The sequence below is a fragment of the Panthera uncia genome (assembly GCF_023721935.1).
Source record: "Panthera uncia isolate 11264 chromosome A1 unlocalized genomic scaffold, Puncia_PCG_1.0 HiC_scaffold_17, whole genome shotgun sequence".
NCBI classification, from domain to species: Eukaryota; Metazoa; Chordata; class Mammalia; order Carnivora; family Felidae; genus Panthera; species Panthera uncia.
The window spans coordinates 126,092,849-126,117,667 of record NW_026057577.1 but is presented as its reverse complement, the minus strand read 5'-3'; the positions used below and the strand labels follow the sequence as shown (position 1 = coordinate 126,117,667).

Genomic DNA, 24,819 nt, shown 5'->3' with positions numbered 1-24,819 from the left:
AGGGCTCTTGGGTGGTTCAGTTGGTTCAATGTCCGACTCTTGATTTCAGCTCAGATCATGATCTCGTGGTTCATGAGTTTGAGGGCTCCACACTTGGGATTTTCTTTCCTTCTCTCTCTGACCCCCTGCCACGTTCTCTCCCACTCTCTCTCAAAATAAATAAATAAACTTAACAAAAAGAAGTGTGCAGTAGTCTGATCACAAGAGCAAAGCAGGGTTGAACAGATCCAAGGTCCAGGGTGAAAGGTGATGAAAACCTAAGAGGAGAAGTCTCAGGACTTCTGATGTGATAGATCAGGAGACCTGGGCTGCTTAGGAAGGAAGTTAACCCAGAGCTATACTGACTGGGAGAGAGGAGAGAGAAGAAACTAAAGTTCAAGAACTGGTTCCCAGGAGAAACGGGTGAGAACTGAAGACTAGCAGACTGCCCTAAGATAGTAGGTGAAGCTGCACAGCCAGGCAAGCTGGGGGCAAGCATGGGACCATCTGCCCGTACATTTAAAAGCTTATTCCCTGTCATGCCTGTGATTAAAGATAGGAGATACCCTGAAAGGTCTAAGTTTAAATTCATATCTTTGATAAACAAGTTGAAAAGTTTACTGTAAGCTTTTTAAAAATGGGGAAGGGGCTGGGGTGCCCAGGTGGTTCAGTTGGTTAAGAGTGCCACTCTTGATTTTGGCTCAGGTCATAAGCTCACAGTTCATGGGATTGAGCCCTGGTTCAGGCTCTGTGCTGATAGCAGGGAGCCTGCTTGGGATTCTCTCTCCCTTTCTCTGCTCCTTCCCCGCTCATGCTCTCAATCTCTCTCTCAAATTAATAAAAACTTTAAAAACAATGGGGAAGAGGCATAGATAGTTACTCTTAGAACAAACTCAGTCCTGATCAAGACTAATTCCCTTAACAAGAGAATCTGCAAATCTAACAGGCCAAAATGCTGGCAAATATTATAACTGCAAAATATAACTGGCTGAATATATGAATATAAGCAAACATTTTCATATTCACAAAGAAGATAGATTATTAGACCCTGCTTATATTTTTTTCTGATGGTGTATCTTTTTATTTCAATATATGTTCAATTCCCTTTGAAAAAACTGTACTAATTAAATAAGAAGACTAACAGAGCTGAAAATAACCACAACCTGGATCCTTGGAAGGTAAATTGTTTTCAGGCTATTAAGGTAAATTTGATTTGACATAATCTTTCAGCTTAAAACCTTGTTCAGTGTGGTAAAGAGAGAAAGTGGGTAATTATAGCTTCTAAAAAGCCCTGATTTCCAAAAAGAGTAAGTCAAGCTGAGAGACTCCAGCTTATTCTATTAAGTTGATTTAACTGGTGTCAAGAGAGGCACCCAAGACCCCTTATGTTTTGTTCAAAACACCTGTGTTTCCCATGCTGTGCTAAAGATATTGTCTCTCTGCTTGCAAACATGTTTAGGTCTAACAGATAATTTTAGTATCACATTCATTCTTGGTGATTAAAGTTCTCAGCCGTAGCTCCATGTGGCAATTACCTGGGAAGTTTTTAAAATGTCAATGCCCAGGCCCCGAATCCCAGAGGTTCTGAATCAATAGGTTTCAGATAGAGTCCAGACATCACTAGTTTTTAAAGGGTCTTCAGATGATTCTAATAGGCAGCCAAGCCTGAGAACCACTGCTTTGGACTGTGATGGGGCTGTTTTGGCCCGAATTAGCTAGACAAACCTTTCCCCACCGTGGAGAATAGATCTAACCCAAATACATATTGATTACTTTTGGCTCTTTGTAGCTACAGTGATAATTCCTAATGAGTGTGAAGAAGGATTTCACGTGAGCTCCTTCTAATGTAGAGTATGACTGTGACTTGCTTTCAGCTCATTCATTCCCGGGAATCATCACGTTGCCTCTTATGCTTTGGTCCCTACTGGAATAAGTCAATAGGCAAATTGAAGGTAATAAATGTATCTTCCCAGGGTCCTGAACATTCATGGGCAAGGGCTTTCCATGGCAGCAACTCAGTCCAGTGGGGAAAAAATTATGATAAACATTGGCAAAAACAAATAAAATGCATTAAGAGTTTATTGTGTGTCAGGGGCTCTGTTAGGGGCTTAAAATATATGCCTTTATTCTTCTTGACACCAACGAGGAGGACACATTAACATCCCAATTTTAAGAAAAAGAAACTGAGTCTCAGCAAAATGTATAGAGTTATATGGCTGGTAAACAATGGTATTAAGTTCATATTCTAGAGCCTGAGAACTAAGCATTATGCTTTACGAACACTTAATTAGAACTTTATAACTTTTCTTTCACTGATTAAAAACACCTTTTCTTTAAACTGAGATTTATGCCTGGGTGTTGGATCACAAAACTTGTTCATCAGTTCTTTGCAAACCAGACCACAAGCACTGGAAAGGAATTCTTCAATGGTTGCACAGATAAAAGCATTGACGAATCAGGTCTCAGTAATTTATAAAAAGGTGGAGTTGAAAATGGAGTCAGTGTGGAAAAGTTAAACAGAAATCAAAAAACTTGGCTTAAAACTACCTGTCATGCCATTTCTCTTCCTGAGAAGACCATGTTGGCAATCAATGTAAAAACACTTTGTGCAAAACACTATACAAACCATTGTTAATTTCAGCTTTTTTCTCAAGTTTAAGTACTCTGCTGGCAAGTAACCAATGAATAATTAAAAAAATTTTTTTTGATGTTTGTTTCTGAGAGAGAGAGAGAGAGAGCGAGTACAAGCAGGGGAGGGGGAGAGAGAGAGGGAGACAGAATCTGAAGCAGGCTCCAGGCTCTGAGCTGTCAGCACAGAGCCTGATGCGGGGTTCAAACCCATGAACCTCGAGATCATGACCTGGATCGAACTCAGCCGCTTAACTGACTGAGCCACCCAAGCACCACCAAATGAATAATTTAATACCACTCAAATAATCAGGGTTGCCTTTCCTAATAATTCTTCCTTGAATTTGGTTCTTCTTTGGTTTGGCCTTACTCTATGCTTAAAATAATATCACAGAGCACATCAACAAGTCAAGTAAGAAAGACCACAGCAGGAGGGAAAGTTTTCAATTTCAAATTGTTGACCCTGATGAACAAGTCTTATCTCATAGACCATATATAAAAGCCAGACCACGTGCAATTATCATGAAAGCAAAAGCTTAGAACATCTGACTTCCTAAGTTAATAAAAATCATGATTTTATAAAGTTGTAGATGAAGGAAACATACCCAATACCTTACATATGCCATTAATACAGACATTTCTGCTGTTGCCGCCTTCAAAGCAAGGGGTACCATCAATGACAGCATCCAGCATTTTCTCGGAAAACTGGCCATCTATGGGTCGGCAGTAGAGCTCACAAGGATGTGCTGGAGTGAAAAAGAAACAAATCCTTGCAAGTTAGCATTTTTAGCTAAGCACCCTTCCTGCAGGATTCTTTTGTACATACAATGCCCCCAAGTGTTGTTCATCTGGAAATTCCCATCTTTCACCTTTCTGTGATGCATGCTGAAATGTAGGCTTTTTTCTTTATCCAGTTAAAGGGTTTTACAACAAATTAAATTGGGAAGATTGTAACCCTTTGTTACAAATGATGAGATCTTTTTCAATCCAACACTGAACTGGGCTTGTAAAAATAAGATGCAGCGCTTCTGGGGTTAACCTAGAAGAGAAATATTAGCAACCAGTGCTGTACGACTCCAGACAAGCATTGACACCTGCCCACTACTTGCTGCAAAGTAAGTGGACCTCTAGGGAAGAGGGAGTCCCCTCCTAGTGGGCCAACTCCCTACTTAACACCACTGCCACAATCATGACCCCACCCCCAACAAATATCTTTCTTTATTCTCCTCAAATCCGAGAAGTCCTTGGACACAGATTTACAGACACGGAGAAACAGAAAGTCTGATTTTTTTTTATGCTGAAGCTGAAGCCTATAATGGTTTACCATAATGGTCTATCTCATCCTCCTGGGTCCTACAATGAACGCATTCTAGGGTTGAATTTTCTACTCCCTTATGAATGCGTATAGGGTGATTTCCAGCACAGGAATGGTTCTAAAGATTTACTTAATAAAATATGTACCTATACACAGGTAACTACAGTTATCAGAAAGATAGATAACTTTTAAAATATAAATTGCCTTAAGATTTTTAATAGGTAATACATGTATAAGAAGAATTCAAATAGTAATTTTCTTTTGAATATTACATCTTGTTTCTTTTTTTTTTTTTCAAATGAAAAACTTGAGAATTTCTTTTTCAGAAAGGTCTTTCTAGGGGGTAACCCCTTTTGGAGCTGTTTATTGGGGGAAATCCTTGAATTTCCTCATGGTAAGACCAGCTTAGGGCTCAATGAGACCACCCACAGGCCATGGACCCAACCCATGTTGGATGGGCGGCAAATGCAAAGCCAGAGTGCTCAACCCTAGGCATGGCTTCTTGAGGATGCAATGATCCATTTGGTAAAGAAATAAAAGTATAACTAAGAGCAGAAACTCAAACACTGAAACCCTGGGCAAACTTTAGACAAAGGTCAAAAGCATCTGTTTAACGCTTAAAGGAAAAGGGTAAAAGTAGATAAAGAACAACTAACTCATTTTATACAACGAGCAGTGGATAGGTGGTCTGAGAAAATGAACAAAGTCCAAATGAGTTGGAGAGATCACAGCACAAAGTGCCAATGGAAAAGGGCCAGAAAACTCCCGGGACCAGGTAAGACATGGGATTATTGTAAACTTCATTCCTGGCAGTGTGATTAGCTCTGTCACTGCCTGAACTGAGCCAGCAGTACTTACAGGGAGCCTTCTGGGCACAGCTCTGCCCTCCTAGAGACAGAAACATCCATCCAGGTGTGCTGAGTCGAGGGAATCATTTCGTGAAACACAGGGCTATTAAGTACTTGACAAGTTAAGTAGAAGGATGCAGGCAGGGAAACACTTTTAAATAAGACTTTGATTTGAGCTTTAGAATTTGGATTTGAGGTTTTGTACTTGGACACATAAAGCAAAAATAGAAAGCAGCCCTGAAGAGTTCTGGAGCTTTTCTATAGGAGTTACCTGTTTCAGCCTGCAGGGAAGGCCTGGGACCAGAGAGGGGCCTACGGCACAAAATTTAAGAAGGCACTCACTGCCAGGAGTTGCATAAATGGGTCCTCCTAGCAACTACATCTCCATCCAGTGGCAGATGTTGCAATGAATTCCAGAACGCTAAAGTTCCAATATTTGCCTTCATTTTACTCCCCCTGGGCTTGTGCTATTTGACTCCTTCCCCAGAGGAAAACACTACTAGGGACTTTCACTACTCTTATTTATATAGTGAGGTAAGAGGAATTTTGCTTAATAAAATAAGAGCCAATATATCACTTGCACACTATTTCCCAGATCTGGTTGTTCTTCATAGTGGTTATCTATCTCATTTTAACAATCACAATCACCCTATGGTGTTAGTTCTTTTATTGTCACCATTTCATAGATGAGGCATAGAAAGATTAAGTTTCCCAAGACCTCACAGCTTGAGTGGCAGAGCTAACCCTGGTGGTTTAGCTTAGAGCCCACTTTACTAACCTCTAACCTACAGACACAGAATTTTCTTGAACAAAAGACAAATGTCTTTGATAAGCTCTCTAAAGAATCCACTCTTCATGTTATTAGGCAATGCATTTATTTACAGATCATATCTGAGGTGCCAGCTTGGTAGAATTCCAGTGGGGGTCCATTTTAATATCTTCTCACAGGGCTTAAATATAGTGAGAATCATCAGACTCTGGAGCCATTTATTTCTACAGAGAGTATATGTAAAAGTTTTAGCTCATGAAAGTCCAATATTTCCTTGAGAAAGTTACTTAAGCTTTCTGTGACTCTGTTTCTTCATCTGAAAAAATGGGGGTAATAATATCTACCTTGCAATGTAACTGTGAGGGTTAAGATGGAGATTGTATGTTGAGCGCTCAGCATGGTGCTTGATATACAGTAAGTGCTTAACAAATGGCAGTTATTATTGTTGTTTTCACCTCCTTATCATGAACTCAATAAATTCTAAAGATCCTTGCAGCTGCCCCACCACGCTCTGCTATCTAGCATGATAGCAGCCAAAAGACACATATTTTGTAATGCTGATTCAACTCTCATTCCCACACAGACAAATCTTTCCTGAAATAGCCTCTTCTCCTTAGATTATTCTGTTATGCCACTTCTAATCAATGCTGCACTAAATTCACACTTTGTTTCACTATATTCTAAACACTTTCTGTCTTGTTGCTATAGCATAAAAAGTTCTAGATCCTACTTGGTCAGTAAGTGGCTCCATGATCTCTCTTTACTGCCACTGTGGACCTGGTTCCAAGATGTTCCACTCATACAATAACTACTGAGGTCCCCACAGCTCTACAATTCCAAGACTATGAATTTTACAAGCTCCTCAACCAAACTGCCATACCCTCAAGGGCACTTCAGTCATTTGTGCATTGACCAGCTACTGCTGGCCAGCTAGCAGCTAGATCCACAGGGATTCAGTTCTCAGCCCTAACTCTCACATCTTGCCCAAGTCCTTCTTGGTCTCTAGTCTGCACAGAGGGGATTGGCAGAGAATAATATTAAAATCTCCAATGAGGTATTTGGCATTGAGTGGTTATTTAAATGTGGCAGTTATTAGATACCATATGGTTTCACTCTTATGTGGATCCTGAGAAACATAACAGAAACCCATGGGGGAGGGGAAGGAAAAAAAAAAAAAAAAAAAAAGAGGTTAGAGTGGGAGAGAGCCAAAGCATAAGAGACTGTTAAAAACTGAGAACAAATTGAGGGTTGATGGGGGGTGGGAGGGAGGGCAGGGTGGGAGGGAGGGCAGGGTGGGTGATGGGTATTGAGGAGGGCACCTTTTGGGATGAGCACTGGGTGTTGTATGGAAACCAATTTGACAGTAAATTTCATATATTAAAAAATAAAAAAAAAAATAAAAATAAATGTGGCAGTTATTATCATTAACCTTTCCTAGTGAATACTAGCAGGACATTATACCTAGAAAAGGCTCTTAACCCATGTTTACTAATTAACAAACATTATAAAGGTCAGCACTGTTAGGGAGAAAATTTTGGACCAAGTGGCAAAGAGATCATCTCAATCCTGACAGATAATCAACTCAGTCATAAAAATGAACCTTGACCTTAGTGATAGAAGTCAAGGATGCTGGGGCACCTGGGTAGCTCAGGCGGTCAAGCGTCTGACTTTGGCTCAAGTCATGATGTCGCAGTTCACAAGTTTGATCCTTGCATCTGGCTCCACACTGACAGTAGAGAGCCTACTTGGAATTCTCTCTCCCTCGCTCTCTGCCCCTCCCCTGCTTGTGCTCTCTCTAAATAAATAAATAAATAAACTTAAAGTCAAGGATATTCATTGAAATAATGAAAGTTTTATCCAGAAAGAAAAGGACAAATCAATTTAGTTGTATTTACATAATGTTGTTTAGTATATTCACAGACTCACTGTGCAGTACTATAAGGAGGTAAGCTGTAATGCCATGACGTTCTGCTAATGAATAAAGAAAGCCGCAGAATTAGCAAAGTATGATTTCATTTGTGTGCAAACTAAAATCAGCTGTTAACAATGGTTGCCTCTAAGGAGTAAGTTAAGCATGATGGGATGAGAATTTATTTTTATTTCATTCTATTATGCACACTTGCATTTTTTTTAAAGAAGCATACATTCCTTTCAAAAATAATGTCTTGGCTCTCAGACAGCAACACTGGAAAGGTCTCTTTTCTTCTGTGATAACAACACATCTCCATGGAGAGAGGCCCTCATTTCCAGACTTCATTTTGCTTGTGCAGAATGGGATTACTACGTCCTTCAAGGTTAGACAGGCTAGCTGACGTATACTTCATGTAAGAAACACAAATTTCTCCTGAATCTAAGCACAGTGGTCTCTGGTGTCTTAGGAATAATATAATAAATAATCTTTGGGCAACAACAATAATAGCTTACAGACCCACCTGTCCCGACTCCCCAAACTTGCACACCTATGACCTATAGGGGTGCCTAAGGCCTGAAAGAGCCCTGTACTTGAAAGCAGCCTTGGGAATTGAAGGTTCAAGGCTATTTTAGCATTTTAGAAGACTGAACCCCACTTCCCTGTCTTCTCCGCTGGCCTTTGTTTTTCATGGCACTCTGGGCATGTCATTAGGTGATCTATGATAGGGATCTGCAGAAGGAGACAGGGGTAGCAATAGACACTCTTAGTTCTCAATGGTCATCATGAGTCTCAGGAGTCTGTCCCAGACATCAGCCTCAATGATTCTGTAACATCCACAGAATATTTTCACTGTCTCATATTTATTCATCTGTCCTGACACATCCCTTTGTCTGGATCATAGATTTTTTTTTCTCTACCTTTCAAGAGCTTTCAAATCTATTTATAATTCAGCTAAGTGAAACCTCTCAGACTCATTTACTGGTGAACTCTCACCCTCACACTGATTAATCCTCTCAAAGAAAGCTTAGGTAGCTGAATGAACTTACTGAATCAAAGGTTGCATTTTCAATTCTGGTGAAACAGGATGGCTCAACATTTTTGGATAATGATGCTAAAGAGTGGTCATTAGAAGTGAAAGATAAAACTTGGTACGAAGGATAAAAAATATTTCTTAGGTCAAGGAAAACTTTTGACGCATTTCACGTTCGTAAGTAGATTGCTACTGGAGTCTCACCATTTAAAAAAGTCCAGTTTCTAAAGTCCATTTGCAGGCAGGGCCCCGTGGGTATGAACCCCATGCAGTTGGCCAGGGCTTCACACGTGGTCGAATGATCTGTGTCGCTGTCTTAAAGCTTTTAATTTTATATTTGAACTTGTGTTTTCTAAGTAAGGTCTGATGAGACTATGAAGTGTGTTATACCAGCAGAAGATGCATGTTATACACACACCTGCTGTTTCTTTCCAGATTTTAAGAAATACCAAACCTGAAGCAAAAGGCATAACTTAAAATGTTTTATTGTTGTAACAAGTAATATTTAACTTAAGACAGAAACTCAGTTTAATCAGCTGAGCTGAGCCTTTAGATCAGCTTGGAGGAAATAACAAAAATATATGAAAAGTCCTGACCAAAAGCTCAACCGAAACTCAAATAATTACCAGGACTCTGTAACTTTCGCTAGTCTAAACTTGTATAGTCTTTTACCTTCTGATAGGGTAATATTACAATCCCCAAATATATCAAAGTATATATTAATTAAACGTAAGAAGGTATTAAAATTAATAAATTCTACAATAACCATGGAGGTATAAAAACCAAGAACAGAGCTATTTTTTTTAATAAATTAAACCTAGGGGGCGCCTCTGTGGCTCAGTTGGTTGAATGTCTGATCTTGGTTTTGGCTCAGGTCATAATCTCACGGTTTGTGAGTTCAAGCCCCACGTTGGACTCTACACTGACAGTGTAGAGCCTGCTTGGGATTCTCTCTCTCCCTCTCTCTGCTCCTCCCCTGTTGTTGCTTTCTCTCTCTCCCTCTCTCTCTCTCTCAAAATAAATAAATAAACTTTAAAAAATTAAAATAACTAAACCTATTTCACTGATATCTTAGACTTTCTATTTACTATAAATTTTTGTGTTATGTTATCTTTTGATTATGATGTTTAAGAATTGTGATGATACATTTGGAATTGCAATTTAATTTATTTGAGAAATATAGTAATTTTGTGATAATGCTTAAATGTTGAGAAAAAATTGGTTTTCAAAGATTCAAGACAGATTAGTTGAACAAACCTAGCATTCATCATAATGCAAATAATTTTGGGGGATCATCTACCCCCAACCAGAATTCCTGGGCCATGAAATCATCTGTTTTTTAAAATAGAAACATCATCCTCGGTAAAATTCAAAACCCAATGCATTGTTGTTAAGGACACAGGCTAATTGCAGTCTCTGTTTTACTGGTTAATATTTAGGCTGCGGAGTCGGGCCTGGGCTAACTCCTCCTGGCTCTACTGTATAGTCTGAGTTTGAGCAAGTCAATTCTCTACATCCACTAGCATGTCCGTAAAAATTGGGTCAAAACCTTAAATTTCCTAACAGGATTTTCTTATGGAGATAAAATTAGGAAAATGCACATACCATACTGAGTGAAGTGCCTGGCACAGAGCAAACACTGACATAAATTTAATATAAGCCGTTCTCATTGTCAGTTAGGAATTTGTTTCATCGCAAATAGCAGAAAAATGTTGCTTCCTTGTCTTAAATAGACAGGAGTTTATTTCTCCCACGTGACAGGAAATTCAGAGGCAGTGATGAGTGAGCTTGGGAAGCTCAGGGCAAAATACAGGCTGGCATACACCCCCTTTCCCAGGTGGAATATGTGTGATATTCCTCGGACACTCCTGGCTGCCCAAGAGCAAAGGGAAGGGGTTTAAGTGCGTGTCATGGTGATGTGGGAAACTAAGACAAATGAAAAATTAAATTTCCTTACTGCCTACAGCCCATTGACAAGTCTTTGAGACCAGCAGAGTGACTTCCCTCTAGGAGCTCAGCTACCTTGATGATGACACTTTGCTGGGGGCAAAAGAGAATCTTAGCTTAACATTATCCCAACCTCGAGGATCCTGTAAGTCTACTTCCTTTATCTCAACTGCTTCAAGATATGCTGACAATCATACTCCAAGCTTAGGCCGCGCCCCCCGCCATATACATCTGAAGGGTCTCATGACTGAGGTTTTATTAAACAGTAATAAGTGGTATTTCCCTAGCAACAACTGGCCCCTCAAAGTCCTGGAAACCTTGCTTCCAAAATACCTTAGAGTCTTACTCTATTCTTGACCCCCTTCCAACCTGAGGGTCTATAATGAGTTACCCGTCACAACCCCAGTGCAGCTCTTCCTGCCCACAGGTCCTGTCCCAGTGCTTTAATAAAATCACCTTTTCGCACCAAAGACGTCTTCAAGAATTCCTTCATGGCCACCGGCTCTGGACCCCACCATCACCCCAAAACTTCATCATTAGGAGTATAAATCTCTCCTCCTTCCAGTCTTCCTGCTCAGCCATCTCAGCAGGGGCATCAGCTTTCTGGCTGCAGTGTGATCTGCTGTACCCCCAGACAGCAGGAGGGGGAAGGGTGCATGGCAGAAAGGTAAGGGGGTGAGGGCCAGCGGGGTCAGTGCCTATTAAAAGCCCTCCCAGAAGCCTTACCCAAGTGGGGACTCCATCTTTATCTCTTTGGTCAGGATTGGTTTTCCTGGGCATATGGGTTCCTGAGTCTTTCCGTTTTCCCTCTTCTACTGTAGAGGAAAGTGAGGGTGAAGAGGGTTGTGATTGGCTTTGAGATGTCTGCAAACATCATCCTTATTAGTCCATCATTTCCTCTCTTGAAGCCATAGGAATCCCTAACTAGTCAAAACAGGGGCTTCTGGCTAAACGATCTCCCAGTTGCTCCCCACACTTATATTCTCTTTAAAGATTGTTTCTCTCGAAATCCCAAGTATTCCTGTAATAAGCTCTGTGCACACCACCCAGGCCCCCCAGGTGCTGGGACTCATCCCTCCAGCTCCTGGGAGCACTGCCAGCACTAGCCCTGGGAGCTTCCTTACCAAGGACACTCACTCCTTCCCAGGGTGGACCACATGCCGGGACCAGTCCCTGTGGGGCATAAAGGTTTGGCTCTCCCACTTCAACCTGGCAACCCAGAAAGCCTGTTGCAGCCGCAGAGCACCCTGCAGGGTAGGATAAGGCCTCTGCTGAGCCTGCACTGTAGCTCGGCTCCCCCTGCACACTCCCTCTTCCTTCCCTCTTCCCCCTCTTCTTCCACAGCTGCTGAACCTCCTGTATGCTACTCCTGTCTCAGAGTCTGCTTCCGAGGGAATCCTAACTGCAGCAACTCCTGAAAGGTATTCCTGAAGGATTCTATTCCACGAGGAGCAGATGTGGTTCAACTTCACGTCAGACCCTCCACATTTGCTGGGAACCTCACTGGCTTCAAGCATTAATAAGGCTTAAATATCTAGAAGCAACAACTGAAAAATGAGCCTAAATGAATTTGGGCTAAATTAGGTAGTCTGAGAAAACTGAAGACCTAAAAAGAGAGGGAGATTCCAGGAAAGTGATGACATCAAGATCAGGCTCTGGTCATTTCCTAATAGAAGATGCAGGATATAAACACATTTCTATTAACATAGGCCAATGAAGTCCCTGGAAATCTATACAGATTAGTTTAGGTCTATCTATCTATCTAACATCTATCATCTATCTATCTATCATCTATCATCTATCTATCTATCATCTATCTATCTATCTATCTATCTATCTATCTATCTATCCATCCTATCAGCCTCTTAGACTTATGCTTCAATTCCAGCTCCATTATATAAAGTCCTGTAACCTTAAATAAGTCATTGTCTCCTCTGAGACTAAGCTTCTTTATCTGTAAGGATGGGGAGGGGATAAGTGAGACAATATAGAGTCTCATGCTGATATAAATACTGACTCAGAAAATGCAGTTGATTGTGGCAGCTCTTCACACCGGTGCCTACATGAAAGTGATCAAATGGAGTTTGGATAATTTTTTTTTCCTCAGGAGTGTTGGTTAAGAGAATGTCTATATTGGAAAGGAAGTTGATCTAGATTAGCAGTTTTCAAATCTTTTAAGCAGAAGAATTAATTTTCTTTTTCCAAACAAGATCTTCAAATAAAGCAGATAAAGTCAGGATTTTATTAAGCATAAATGTTGTAAGTTCAAGTATATAGCGTTTAAAAATAAGTCAGTGGGATCTAAAGAAATTATTAAGATAAACAGAAAATTTTGAAATCAAGCTTATGGATGGCAGTTACAGACTTACACTGGCTGCAGCATCTAATTATTTTCTGTGAGTTTTTTGGTTGCACAGTATTGAAAAATCTTGACTCATACAGACAAACAATTGCAAATGAGAACAGGTTAAAGAAACTCAACCTGCAATCCCAGGATATTTTTCAATTAAATTATGTTCATGAGAGACTTTTAAGGTGTGCAGAAAGCCAAATTAATTTGACTGTGTAACTTAGAGCATTGGTGGCCTTTCATATGTTAAAACTTAATATATAATAATTTTGAATATAAGCATTGCTCTATGGCACTTTTAAATGCCAGTTTAACATTTTTTTTTGAAAAATGAAAGTAGAATCAAGCATTTTGGGAAGCCCTGGGATTCCAAGCAGCAGAGTATGAAAACTACAAGATTTGATGGAGTTTCTTCGATTATTCCAAATGTTTAAATCTATGACTCTTCTGTCATTGACTAGTTGGTGCATCTCCTGAAGGTCACTTACCAAGACAGTTAACACCACCCACTGTGTGGGCTGAATACTCTGCTGTGTATTTACTTTATCCAATGGTAACTTCTAATGGTAAGGCTGGGAGGGGGAAGTGCTCAATGCCTGGCCTGGAATAAATGCTCCATACCTAGCTGTTGACATGAACAACCAAGTATACTTCTCTCTACTAGGGGTGCCCATCAACTAAGCAAATAAAAACTCTGTAGGTTAGAGTTTAATAAGGGAAGTAAATCAGTGTGTTGATCAAGGTAGTAGCTACTCGGGTGAGCAGCTAAGTCATTATGCTTAAATAATGGCACAGGAGCCTGCAAGAAAACCACCAGGATGGAGACAGAGGCTGATAACCTAGGTATATAGTGTTGACACTCAGCTTAATTCCCTCATATCAGCCTCAACATCAGTGACAGATGCAAACTAACCACAACAAAGTGAGTGAAATTTATGTCTGCTTTCACGATTCATTTATTTAGTACCCATTGCTCTGCTATGTAATATGGAGGCATACGACAAACGCTTTTTAAATAAATGAAAAGCCAAGCCAAACCAAATATTTGTATTCTAAGCCCAGCTACTCAAGCTGTCAGAGTTCAGCACACACAATCCCCACCCTGCATCAGGCAGGGAGCGGACCCTGTCACAACCCTGGGATAGTTATGCTATCTTAGTTCTGGAAGGTTGCTCATTTGGGGTCTATAATACTACTGTCCTAAATAGTTCCAACATAATAGAGAATGTCAAAAATATAAATATAGATGGTACTAATTGGAAGTATCTTTCATCATTAGTTTCTTGTGTCTGTGTGTGTGTGTGTGTGTGTGTGTGTGTGTATGTATATGTGTGTGTGTGTGTGTGTGTACATGAGTACACACATGAGTTTGGCTGGATTCAAATGCCAGGAACAGGAAGCTGAATTACACTAGTAACCAAATGACTCATCCCCCTAGAGCAATGAATGATGCTCAACAATGTGGGGGCAAGGAGAAGACATTGCTCGTGACAACCAAAAGCCTTCAGGGTAGTTTGGGGACCCAATACGGGCAAAGCACCGCTGAGTCTTTCCTTCAAAAGCAATTGACTATATCATTTTTTTAACAGTCCACATATGTAATTTTCATTCACTGGCTGACATCCATGATTCCTCTTGTGTTTTCAGAAACTTAAAAAAATCATGAAATTTTGGGATGAGCACTGGGTGTTGTATGGAAACCAATTTGACAATAAACTTCATATACTGAAAAAACAAATAAAATAAATCATGAAAAATTTTTTGGTTAGTTATTTTTTACTCCCTGACTCAAATCTCCTTAGCTCAGGAAAATCTTTTCTCTTTCATTCTCTACTTGAATAATAACACACTGCACAGATATTTTTTGATGCCAGTCTATAGCTAATGGTTAATGATTCTTCTTCATTTTCAGGAGAGAAGGGGTAACTGGTGCTGATACAGGGGTAGCATTGCCAAAGTTGTTGTCCCATTCTGCAGTTCGGTTATGTCACCATGCCCTGATGAGCATCCTTTAATTACTTCATTTTATTTTGTACCCTTCTTATACTGTCCTGTACTTTAAAAAAAAAAAGTTTATTTCTGGCCCAGAGCTGGCTCTCACTTATTTCTGATGAAGGCATTCTTATCATCCTGTTTTTCCTTGTGCTTTTCTCCTGTCAAATGGAATTATTGACTCTATTTTAAATGTCTTCCCTTTTTCTTCTTCCAGTAGTAAGACTTCTCATGCTTAAGAGTCCTCAACACTTCCTTAGAAGTCTTCCCTGAAATTAGTCCAAACTTACAATGACCTTTTCTGAATTTCTGCCAAAATTATAGTCAGTTCACACTCTCATCAATGAGCACTTTCATCAGTAATCAAGTACTTTCATTGATTGCTTAGCTGCACCATGTTTTGAAGGGAGCCACCATGTTTGATAAGCTTCTCTTTTATCTCCCCCAGAGCTCAGCACAGAGTTGGATATATTCAGCTTTCAACATTTGCTGATCAACCTAAGCAGGTCGTGTTTCCATTTTCAGAAGTATAAAACTCCTCATGGTACAATTCTCTCTTTATTGAACTTTGCAGGGCATCCCAGACATTCTGTGGTCTCCCTTGTGGTGGCTGCGGCCCTAGATCTGGAATATGTTGTCATAGCTCCTTACCTGGATTAAAAACTGGAAACCAGTGGTAGAATTCATTCTTGTAGGGAACGGTGTCAAACTCACTGCACTGCATCTGCCGAAATGTTGGTGCATCTGGGCGACAGGGGTGGACGTTGCACAAGCGATAGCGTTTTCTTTCTCCGGTGCAGTACTTCCCTCCAAACTTTGGTCTATGAATGGAACAGGCAAATGGTTTTGTTAGTTTCCTTAAAGGCTAGCATTTTTCCTTAAACATCCCCTGGCATCTGGTCATGGCTGTTCTTTGCCAAACCATGTCCTGTTCTACCCTTACAACTCACCTTTTACGTCAATTCTTCCAATTTCACACATTTTTTGGTTGTTGTTGTTGCCCATGACCATTGAGTCCCAGGTCTATAGTTGCCTAATTTGAAATACTGTGTGTATCTTTTTGACTTATATATCCTCCTGGCCTTCAAAACTCAAAATATATACTGAGAAGGGATACATCATATTCCCTCCAAAATCTGCTCCTTCCCTGATTCCTACTTAGCAAGTTTCAAGTGGTCAGATTTCAGAAGCCTCCATCCTTTGCCTTCCTTTGACCCCACTGTCCATCAGCCGCCCAATCATCAGCCATGTCTTTGTACTTGCTTCCTTCTCTTCGTTTCCACAGTCACCAAACTAATCTAATCCTTAACTCTATTCCTGTCTCCCCTCCACCCATCTTTTCCTTCACTCAATCTACTGTACACACATCTGGTAAATTTTCAGATTAATGTAATTATTTTAGTTTCTTGTTTCAACCCTTTTCACGGCACCCAATGACCACAGAATCAAGTCCAGCCTCTTCAGCTTAGTACTCAAGGCCCTCATGATCCTGACTTAATTCACCCTAACAATTACTTCGCACCCTCCCCTTCATTTGCATACTGTTCCAGTGAGGCAGGCTGACTTATTTTATGTTTCTTTTCTGTGCCTCTGGATAGACTTCCCCTCTGGTAAGTCTCTGAATATCTACATGCTACCTATGCTTTCAGGACCGAATAATGCTATGTCTCCATCATGAATTCTTCTTGGATTTCTGCCAGAAGTAGTCTCTTTCTCCTTTTCAGTGACACTTGATTGAACCTACTATCTACTTCCAGCACTTATCATTCTAAAACATAGCTCACTAATGATCCAATCCAAGTTCTATGTCATGTATGGTCTCTAAGTCATACTTTGAGTACAGAAGCCTCTTAAACATTCAATGAATGAATAAGTTAATCTTATTTTAGAATAGTGCCTGGGTGGCTCAGTTGGTTAAGTGTCCAACTCGATTTCAGCCCAGGTCATCATCTCACGATTTGTGGGTTCAAGCCCCGCATCGGGCTCTACACTGACAGTGCAGAACCTGCTTAGGATTCTCTCTCTGTTCCTCTCCTATTAACTCTCTCTCTCTCTCTCAAAAATAAATAGAAACATTAAAACATTAAAAAAATAATCCTTCTCAATCTTTTATTTCTTTTACAATACACTTACGAGCAATAACAACCTTCCCATCAGGATCAATTATTTACTCAAAAACGGAGGAAGAAATATAAAAAAAGCTGCTGTCATAGAAGAGGAGGAACTCTCTGTCCTTTAAGAAAGTTCCAGACAGTCTACGTATGCCTTCTTATCTCCACCTCACTGCCTCTGAGATTAGGTATTGTGTCTGCTATTGCAGTGCAGCATAATGGGGTTAAATAGCCTGGGGTTTGAATTCTGCTTTACTTTGTATTTTAGTTAGATTATTTTGAACAAGTTACCTTAGCTTTTGTGTGTGTGTGTGTATGTGTGTGTGTGTGTGTGTGTGTGTGTGTGTGTGTGTGTGAAATGAGCATGACAGTTCTTAACTCACATGATGGGAACACTGAGTGAGATAATGCACATATTTAGTAGAGTAGCTAACACAGGGTAAGAGCTCAGTAAATGACAGCATTTCTGGATTATTGTGAATAATAATCACCAAGTATTTATACAATACCATGTGCTCAACATCATTTTCAGGAAGAAGAGAGTACAAAAAAAGGGCAACCGATGCCGTGTCTCCTAGAAGCTTATAATCTTGCTGAGGAGAAAAAAAATATCATCTATATAATAAATGAGATAAAATTTAAGAGCAATTATGTATCCCTGACTGTAAATACAACGAGAGTTTAAAGAAGGGCGAGAACAGTGGAAATAAGACTGATTGGAAAGAATTCATGGAAGAATTGTCTTGGAGAATGTTCTTAAAGAATGCATGGAAGTGGCTTCTCAAAGCAATGGCAGAAAGCATGCCAAGTGAGCAGCCTAGATGAAATCACATTCTAAAGGCACAGGAAAGTAGGACATCTGCCTAAAGTGCCCAACTGATAGTGGGAGAGCCAAGATTTAAACCCTCATCTGCCTTAATCCACAGCCTGAGCCCTCATCCACTGTGTTATATTGCCTGACCATGCAATCTAGGGGGACAGAAACCTCAAGCCTTGGCATCTGGTTCATTTCTGGTTGCAGTTGTACTTCTCATGAAGTTCTTCTTGAACAACCATGAGGTTTTCTATACCTCCTTCCCCTCCTTTCTTAATGTGGTTTGGGTAGACTTCTGTTCCTTGAACATAAAAGAGCTTTGACCAAGGCAGTTCATAATCATTGACTCCATGTTGAAGGTTCTAAGAATTGTCCATGATATTAGATTGGTTTTCTATTCATGATGATGGAGTGATACTCTATGACTTAGCACCTCTCCAGTTCGTACCATCCAACAAACATCACTAAGAGCCTTTTACAAACCCAGCTGTCTTCTCACTAGGTATCTGACCAACATCAAGGATCCAGTCTCAATGTCCACTAGTCATGCTCTGACCTGAATCTGTGACCATGTTTCCATTGTCATTGTTTTCAATAAACTTAAGCAAACCAGCTACTGAGATCAAACATGGTCACTCACCTGAGGAGACTTTATGACAAATTATGGTCTCTAAGATGGGGTTAGAGCCATTTTCCCCATTAAGCCAAGTTAGAGATTCATCCTATAGTCCCTCAACAAAGATGTCCCTTTCTGACAACCACAGATCACCAACCATCCAACCAAGAGGCTACAGATGAGTGGTTGCTGAAAACAGAGCACTGACAATAGGTCCCAGAGCAAATTGCCTGCATTTCCTCATCTTTACAATGGAAATCACAATGAAGATTTTCTGTAAAAATAAAGTACTCCATTCCTGGTTTTGATTTTTTGAAGTCACAGAAATTTGCATTTAAACAAAAGCAACTTCAGGGTACCTGGATGACTCAGTCAGTTGAGAGTCCAACTCTTGATTTTGGCTCAGGTCAGGATCTCATGGTTTGTGAGTTTGAGACCCATATTGGGCTCCTCACTGACTATGTACAGCCTGTTTGGGATTCTCTTTCTCTCCCTCTCTCTCTGTCCTTCCCACACACTCTCTCTTAAAATAAATAAATAAACTTAAAAAATTTAAATAAAAGCAACTTTTATCAAAGAGTAAGATTTAAGAAAAATTTTATCCAAATTCCTCAAATATATACTTTTATGTGTGGTAAACGATAAAGATACCATAATAACTACTATAATATATACCATTTACTGACAGTTTAATGTAGTAGGTATTGCATTAATGTCTTTATTTATATTAACTTAATCCTTAGGAGAAATTTGTTACATATATTTATTAAATTTATGCATATATACATACAGTAATATAATTATTAATAAAAAAGGAGAAGTAATATTTGGAACTGAGATAATGAGGACACTGTAATCACATTTATAATTAGTCTTTTAAAAAGTGTGACTCTTACCCTTCAATACAGAATGAAATTCTAGGCAAAAGAAGCTTAATATATTTTTTACTTACCAGAGGCATCATATGTACACTTCTTAAAAATTTTACTTGGGGGGCGCCTGGGTAACTCAGTCGGTTAAGCGTCCGACTTTGGCTCGGGTCATGATCTAACAGTTTGTGAGTTTGAGCCCCATGTCGGGCCCTGTGCTGACAGCTCGGAGCCTGGAACCTGCTTCGGATTCTGTGTCTCCCTCTCTCTCTGCCCCACCCCCACTTGCACTCTGTCTCTGTCTCTCAAAAATGAATAAACATTTAAAAAAATTAAAAAAAAATTTACTTGGGAACTAGTATACCAAGAAATAATGAAGTTAAGAATGTAATATATGTTTGGAAAACAAGGGAATTTAAATGTAATTCATATATAGTATCATTATACAAATTTAAAATTTGAAAGGGTTAAGTACTTTAATTAAAAAATTGAAAGCTGCTTTGTGAAATAACTTCTATGGAGCCTTTAACAGGCTAATATGGAAGTCTATGGTTATAAAATCCTTATCTAAAACATTAAAAATAATTATCTTAAAAAATGTACTATTTTATTAGTTACTTAAGGGAAAAAAATTATTTTTATAAAATTAAGCATTCATTATGATTGGAAAAGAGCTACAATCTTATTAGCAAAATTGAGTATAAGTAATCTCTCAGTGATAGAGTGATGTTATCTAGAAGGATTTAATTGCATAATCTCCTAGGACCTTTCACATAGATGATACTTTTGAAAATGTGCTTATTTCTCCAAATGATGGAATCAGCTTACTTATCCAAGTGCTAGTAAGAACCCAGTGTCTCACCAAAATAAAACAAAACAGAACCAGTTTTCTTCCACCCTCTAAGAATCTTCTGGTTCCCTTTTGTCTTTAGGAACCCATTTTATTTCCCTTAAGAGTCTTGGGGGTCACTGACATCGTGCTATCCAAGACTGGTCTCGGCACTCCCGGAAGGAAGGGAAATATTTTTGGTTAGACTTACTCAGGGTTGTTGCAGAGCCTCTCTGCACTCTGGGCTCCAGCCCCACAGGTCCTAGAACAGTGGGACCAGGGTGACCAGCGGCCCCAGCCTCCAGCAATGCTCTCTGGTTTCTTCCCCACTGTGATACATTTGCCAGCCATACACCACTAAAAAGGGAAGAGACAGGACAGGCATACATCACAAAAGTTCCCATTGCGAGCTGAGCCAAGAACCCCAGAAGTCGAAACCCAATTCTCCCTGAGCAAGCAGGCTTCCTGTGGTCACACATCATATGGAGAACAAAGAGCTCACAAAAAATTTCCCCAAGAATCTTGAGTTTTTGAATCAGAGAATGTCAGTAATTGAATGGAACTTTATGGTGTCCTATTGTAGCTAGCCAATGCTACTCAATGTTACTCAAAGTGCATGCCAGAATATAAGTCCACACACCTCCTCCTTCACTGAGAAAGTCTTGTTATGAAAAGCAGCTCAGTACGCTTAGGAACACAGTTGCTTTGTAATGTAATTGATTGACCTTCTGCTGCAAGTCCCTTATCTTGTTACAGACCATAAACAAACATTTTACAGACTGACACTGTGGTTAACACTTCTCCATGTCCTCTATGGGTATTTAATGTTCACAGCAGAGAACTCATACTCTTGCAAAAATCCACTCATTGTCAAAAACAAAAACAAAGACACTAGTTGAAGTGCTTTCTAATATCAAGAACAATTTTTGCTTTCCTGTAACTCGATTATTTCCAGTTCTAGCATTTCAAGTGGCTCAGAAAAAATTCCGTCCTCTCTTTTCAAGGCAATCCTTCAACAACTATCAGTTTAGGAAGGTGAACATACAAAAAAGAAACAAAAGAAAATGCAATTTGGTTGTTAGATGATTTGGGCATATTTTATCTGCTGCTCCCTTTTCCTCATTATTTCTGGTCACTGTGTGTTGTGACCAAGTTCTATAATTTCAGTGATGGGTCTGATGCCACTCAAGCTGCATAAAGATACCCAGTAAATGCCTAAATCTTGGGCTCACAACAAACACAACTGATTTTGGTGAGCAGCACATATTACCCTGTTCTCAAGCAGTCTGGAAGATTTCTAGCATCTGAATTCTTGGGTGTCTGGCTTTCCTGCTTAGTTAAATGGGAAGAACTCCAAGAAATGCAGTCAAATGAGATGATGAAAATGAAGAAAACCAGTGGCCCAAATCCAGCATCTTTGGAAGGAAGAAGCCACTGGCTTGCCTTCTCAATTTTTACATGGGGGGGGGGCGGATTCCAAATGAAGGCTGATCATAAGCTCAGCAGATGTTATTGACCACAAATTCCACCGAAGTTCATCAGGGAAATTTGGGATGGATGTTTTGCAAGTGAAGTGTAGAACTGGGTCTCAGCCCTCTCTCCTCCACCGTCTCCAGTGAAGGCTCAAAAGACATCATGGAAATAAGATCCTTTCCTCTGGCTAGTCTGACTGTGTGACCTCCATTCACCCAGACAGCTGCTCTCCAGGGCCCTCTCCCTACTCCTCCCAAGAACCCACCACCCTCCCACCTTCCTTCCTCAGCCTGCCAATCACCTTCTTCTCACCACATCGTGTCCCATCTGCAGCAGCGTCCAGCTTAGAGCGACAAAAGCCTTTCACTGAGCACCACAGAGTCTGGCAGACATTCTGGAAAACAAATGTGAAACTGTACTTTTTGCATTTTCAAAACTTGCACAAAAGCATTTCTGCAACGATGGTGAACTATACACTCAAGTCACCCACAAACTTAAAATAGTGCTACTGTTGTTAGTGAGGAAGAGTGATAAAAAGTGATCATTCGAGAACTCTCAATTCAAACTTAATTCGGATTTTGTCATCATTCACAAACACTGGTACGGTCTACTAAGTGATAAGAAAACAGGAGATAAAACACATTTCCTAAGAGTTGAGACTAATTTCTATAGGGGTGACACAGTCTCACTGACCTCAGGCAGAGTAACTGGTGACATTGGCCATGAAAGTCCAGCGCAAACTATGAATGAAGGAATCTGATAACAAACAGCTGGTGGTTATAACTTGAGCCTGCTCACTGAAAGCAATGGAAACTATTCCACCTACAAACCTAAGCTTATTTACTTATTACTCAGAGTAGCCAGCTTGTTTTATCCTCCAGGGAGTGAAATGAGTCTCCTCCTGGAGGAGGAAGAAGGGAAGGTTGACAAGATTCTTACATGCCATCAGAAATGGCTCTACTGCTCCTATCCAACTTTTAGCCTTTCTTCTATCCACTGGTCATCCATAATTCCATCTACTTAATTTTCCTCTAGAGTCACTGTGTTTTAAAATAAGATTTCAAGTATTTTTTTTAACAATTTTAGAACATTCTCAATCGTTCTCTCTCTAAACTTTGCCTTTCCTTAATTACCACTATTCTCTCCTTCTGAAACTCTTAATTGTCAGTGATGAGCCTTCCCATTCTGTCCTTTGTGTCTCAACTTCACTTTTATATTTTTTAACTCTCAATTTTCTTATATATGAAAGCTGAGAAAGTCTGGATTTCTATCAGGAAAAGACTAGCCTCTCCATCACACAGCTCTGAAAATACTTAAGTGACATGGGAAGTAGTTTTTTCAGCTCTAATTTCCAAATCTGCTGTTTAACCCAAACACGGAATTTAAAATCAATGATCATATTTTTCATTTCTAGCAGTTGTAATTATTTTTCATGTCTACCTTACAATTATCTTATAGTGTATTTTTCCTTTTCTCATATGTAGTTCTTCTTTTACATATTAATTTTATTATCCTTACCTGAAATACTTATCCATAGTTCTTGAGGGTTTATGATCTCTCCCCCACTTAGCTATAGATGGTTTTAAATTTTGAATTAGAAGCTGGTGAATTCATCTAATCAGAAGCTTTATCTATTGGATTTTTGTGCATCTTTAGCTGAGCATTGGTTTCTCCAGGGCAGGTTTTTAATCTTTGTTTCTACCAGGCATCCCATAGTTTTTTGAGATCAGAAATGTTTATCTTATATTTTTTTGGCATGGGGGTTCTCCAGCCACACAAGAGTATACATTTGAACTCTGAATCCGTATGAGGCTGGCCTATGGTAAAGTATTTTCTAGTGAGATGGTTATCCACCAGCATCACTCCCCCCTCAAAACGCAAGCTGAGATAAGAGAAGTTTCTCTGCCATCTACCTTTGCTGGCGGTGGTTTCTTCTAGCCCCCTGTCTCATTGAGGCATAGCTCCTCCAGGCCCCCAGCTTCAGGAGGGGCCTCAGTTCCAGCTCCCTGCTCTGCTCCATGTGAAGACGTCATCATCTGTTGCCACTGGATGTTAAAATCAAGGCCCTTTGATTTTTCTCTGCATCAGCCTCAGTGTGCTTATCATTCCCTTTTAGTTTTTTCTCCCTGAGGATTTTTTTTAAAGCTTTCTTATAAGTTCATTATGCATTCATAAAGAATGATGTGCTGGGTAAAGAGTACCCAAGAACTCCCTGTACTATTTTTCTAACTTTTTTTGAGTTGCAAGCTTTCAAGATAAAAAAAAAAAAAAAGTTATAATAAAAGAGGATGAAGCTGTATTCTCTGGTATTTTAGGTGTTGTTTTTTTTTTTTTTTTTTTTTTTTTAATTTAAAAGGATTAGGTTATCTTGGCTGCAATATGCAGGGATCTGAAGTCTTCATTCATTTATCTCAAGCCTTCATTCTATTATCCATTTATCTATGTCCTAGGCCCTGCTAAATGTGAGGAATGAAAGCTCCCTCAGAGAGCTTACATAAAGTAGGGGAGGGTACAGACAACTAGAAAGCAGCTACAGGGGTGCCTGGGTGACTCAGTTGGTTAAGCGCCTGACTTTGGCTCAGGTCATGATCTCATGGTTCCTGTGTTTGAACCCCATGTGGAGCTCTAAGCTGACAGCTCAGAGCTGAGAGCTGCTTCCGATTCACTATCTCCCTCGCTCTCTGCCCTTCCCCCATTCATACTCTGTCTCTCTCTCAAAAATAAATAAACATTAAAAAAATATTTTTAAGCAACTACAATATAGTCTAACAAAGTCTTTGTTCAAGAAAATACAGAATAAAATGTGAAATGATATTTAAGCTGATACCTAAAGGATGAATAGGAGGGGTGGTGCACAGGAACCAGAGCTCTGGAGGTGGTAGAGAACGCACAGCACTTTCAGGGAATGAGATTGTTTGGTATATGAATAAACACAGAGTATAAAACAGTAACTGACCAGAGATAGCCAGAGTGGTCTGTTTCTAGTAAACCACAGGATACCCTGAAAACTCCTTACCTTTGTAAAACATATAAAATTGTGGATAAAATATTTTAAATATTTTAAATGCATTCCTGAGTTGGCAAGAAAGTAAGAGATATCCTCAGAGGCTAAACATGTAGCAGAAATGTTGAGCATCTAGAGATACAAACCTGGCACTTAGGTTATAATTTTAATGGTCACCTGAGTACTGGTGACAATGACCTGGGCCTGTGTAGCATGGGAAGTTGGACTGGAGACCTCAGAAAGACCATAACCCCAAAGGACTAGCTCTTGCGTGAAAGGATGGACTAAAAGAAACCTGGGGACACAGCCGAAAAATCTGTCTGTTTTGACCCT

At 39.8% G+C, this 24,819-nt stretch overlaps 1 protein-coding gene across 1 annotated transcript in view; it reads right to left on the bottom strand.

The window, feature by feature from the left end:
- ADAMTS12 (ADAM metallopeptidase with thrombospondin type 1 motif 12) overlaps window positions 1-24,819 on the bottom strand; it is a 329,397-nt gene that overhangs the window by 85,711 nt on the left and 218,867 nt on the right. The window contains exons 10-13 of the mRNA XM_049648220.1: window positions 21,784-21,876; window positions 20,221-20,366; window positions 15,422-15,591; window positions 3,220-3,353 (exon numbers count right to left, since the gene is read on the bottom strand). Coding sequence (XP_049504177.1) covers window positions 3,220-3,353; window positions 15,422-15,591; window positions 20,221-20,366; window positions 21,784-21,876 — 543 coding nt within the window. The remainder of the gene's footprint in view (window positions 1-3,219; window positions 3,354-15,421; window positions 15,592-20,220; window positions 20,367-21,783; window positions 21,877-24,819) is intronic.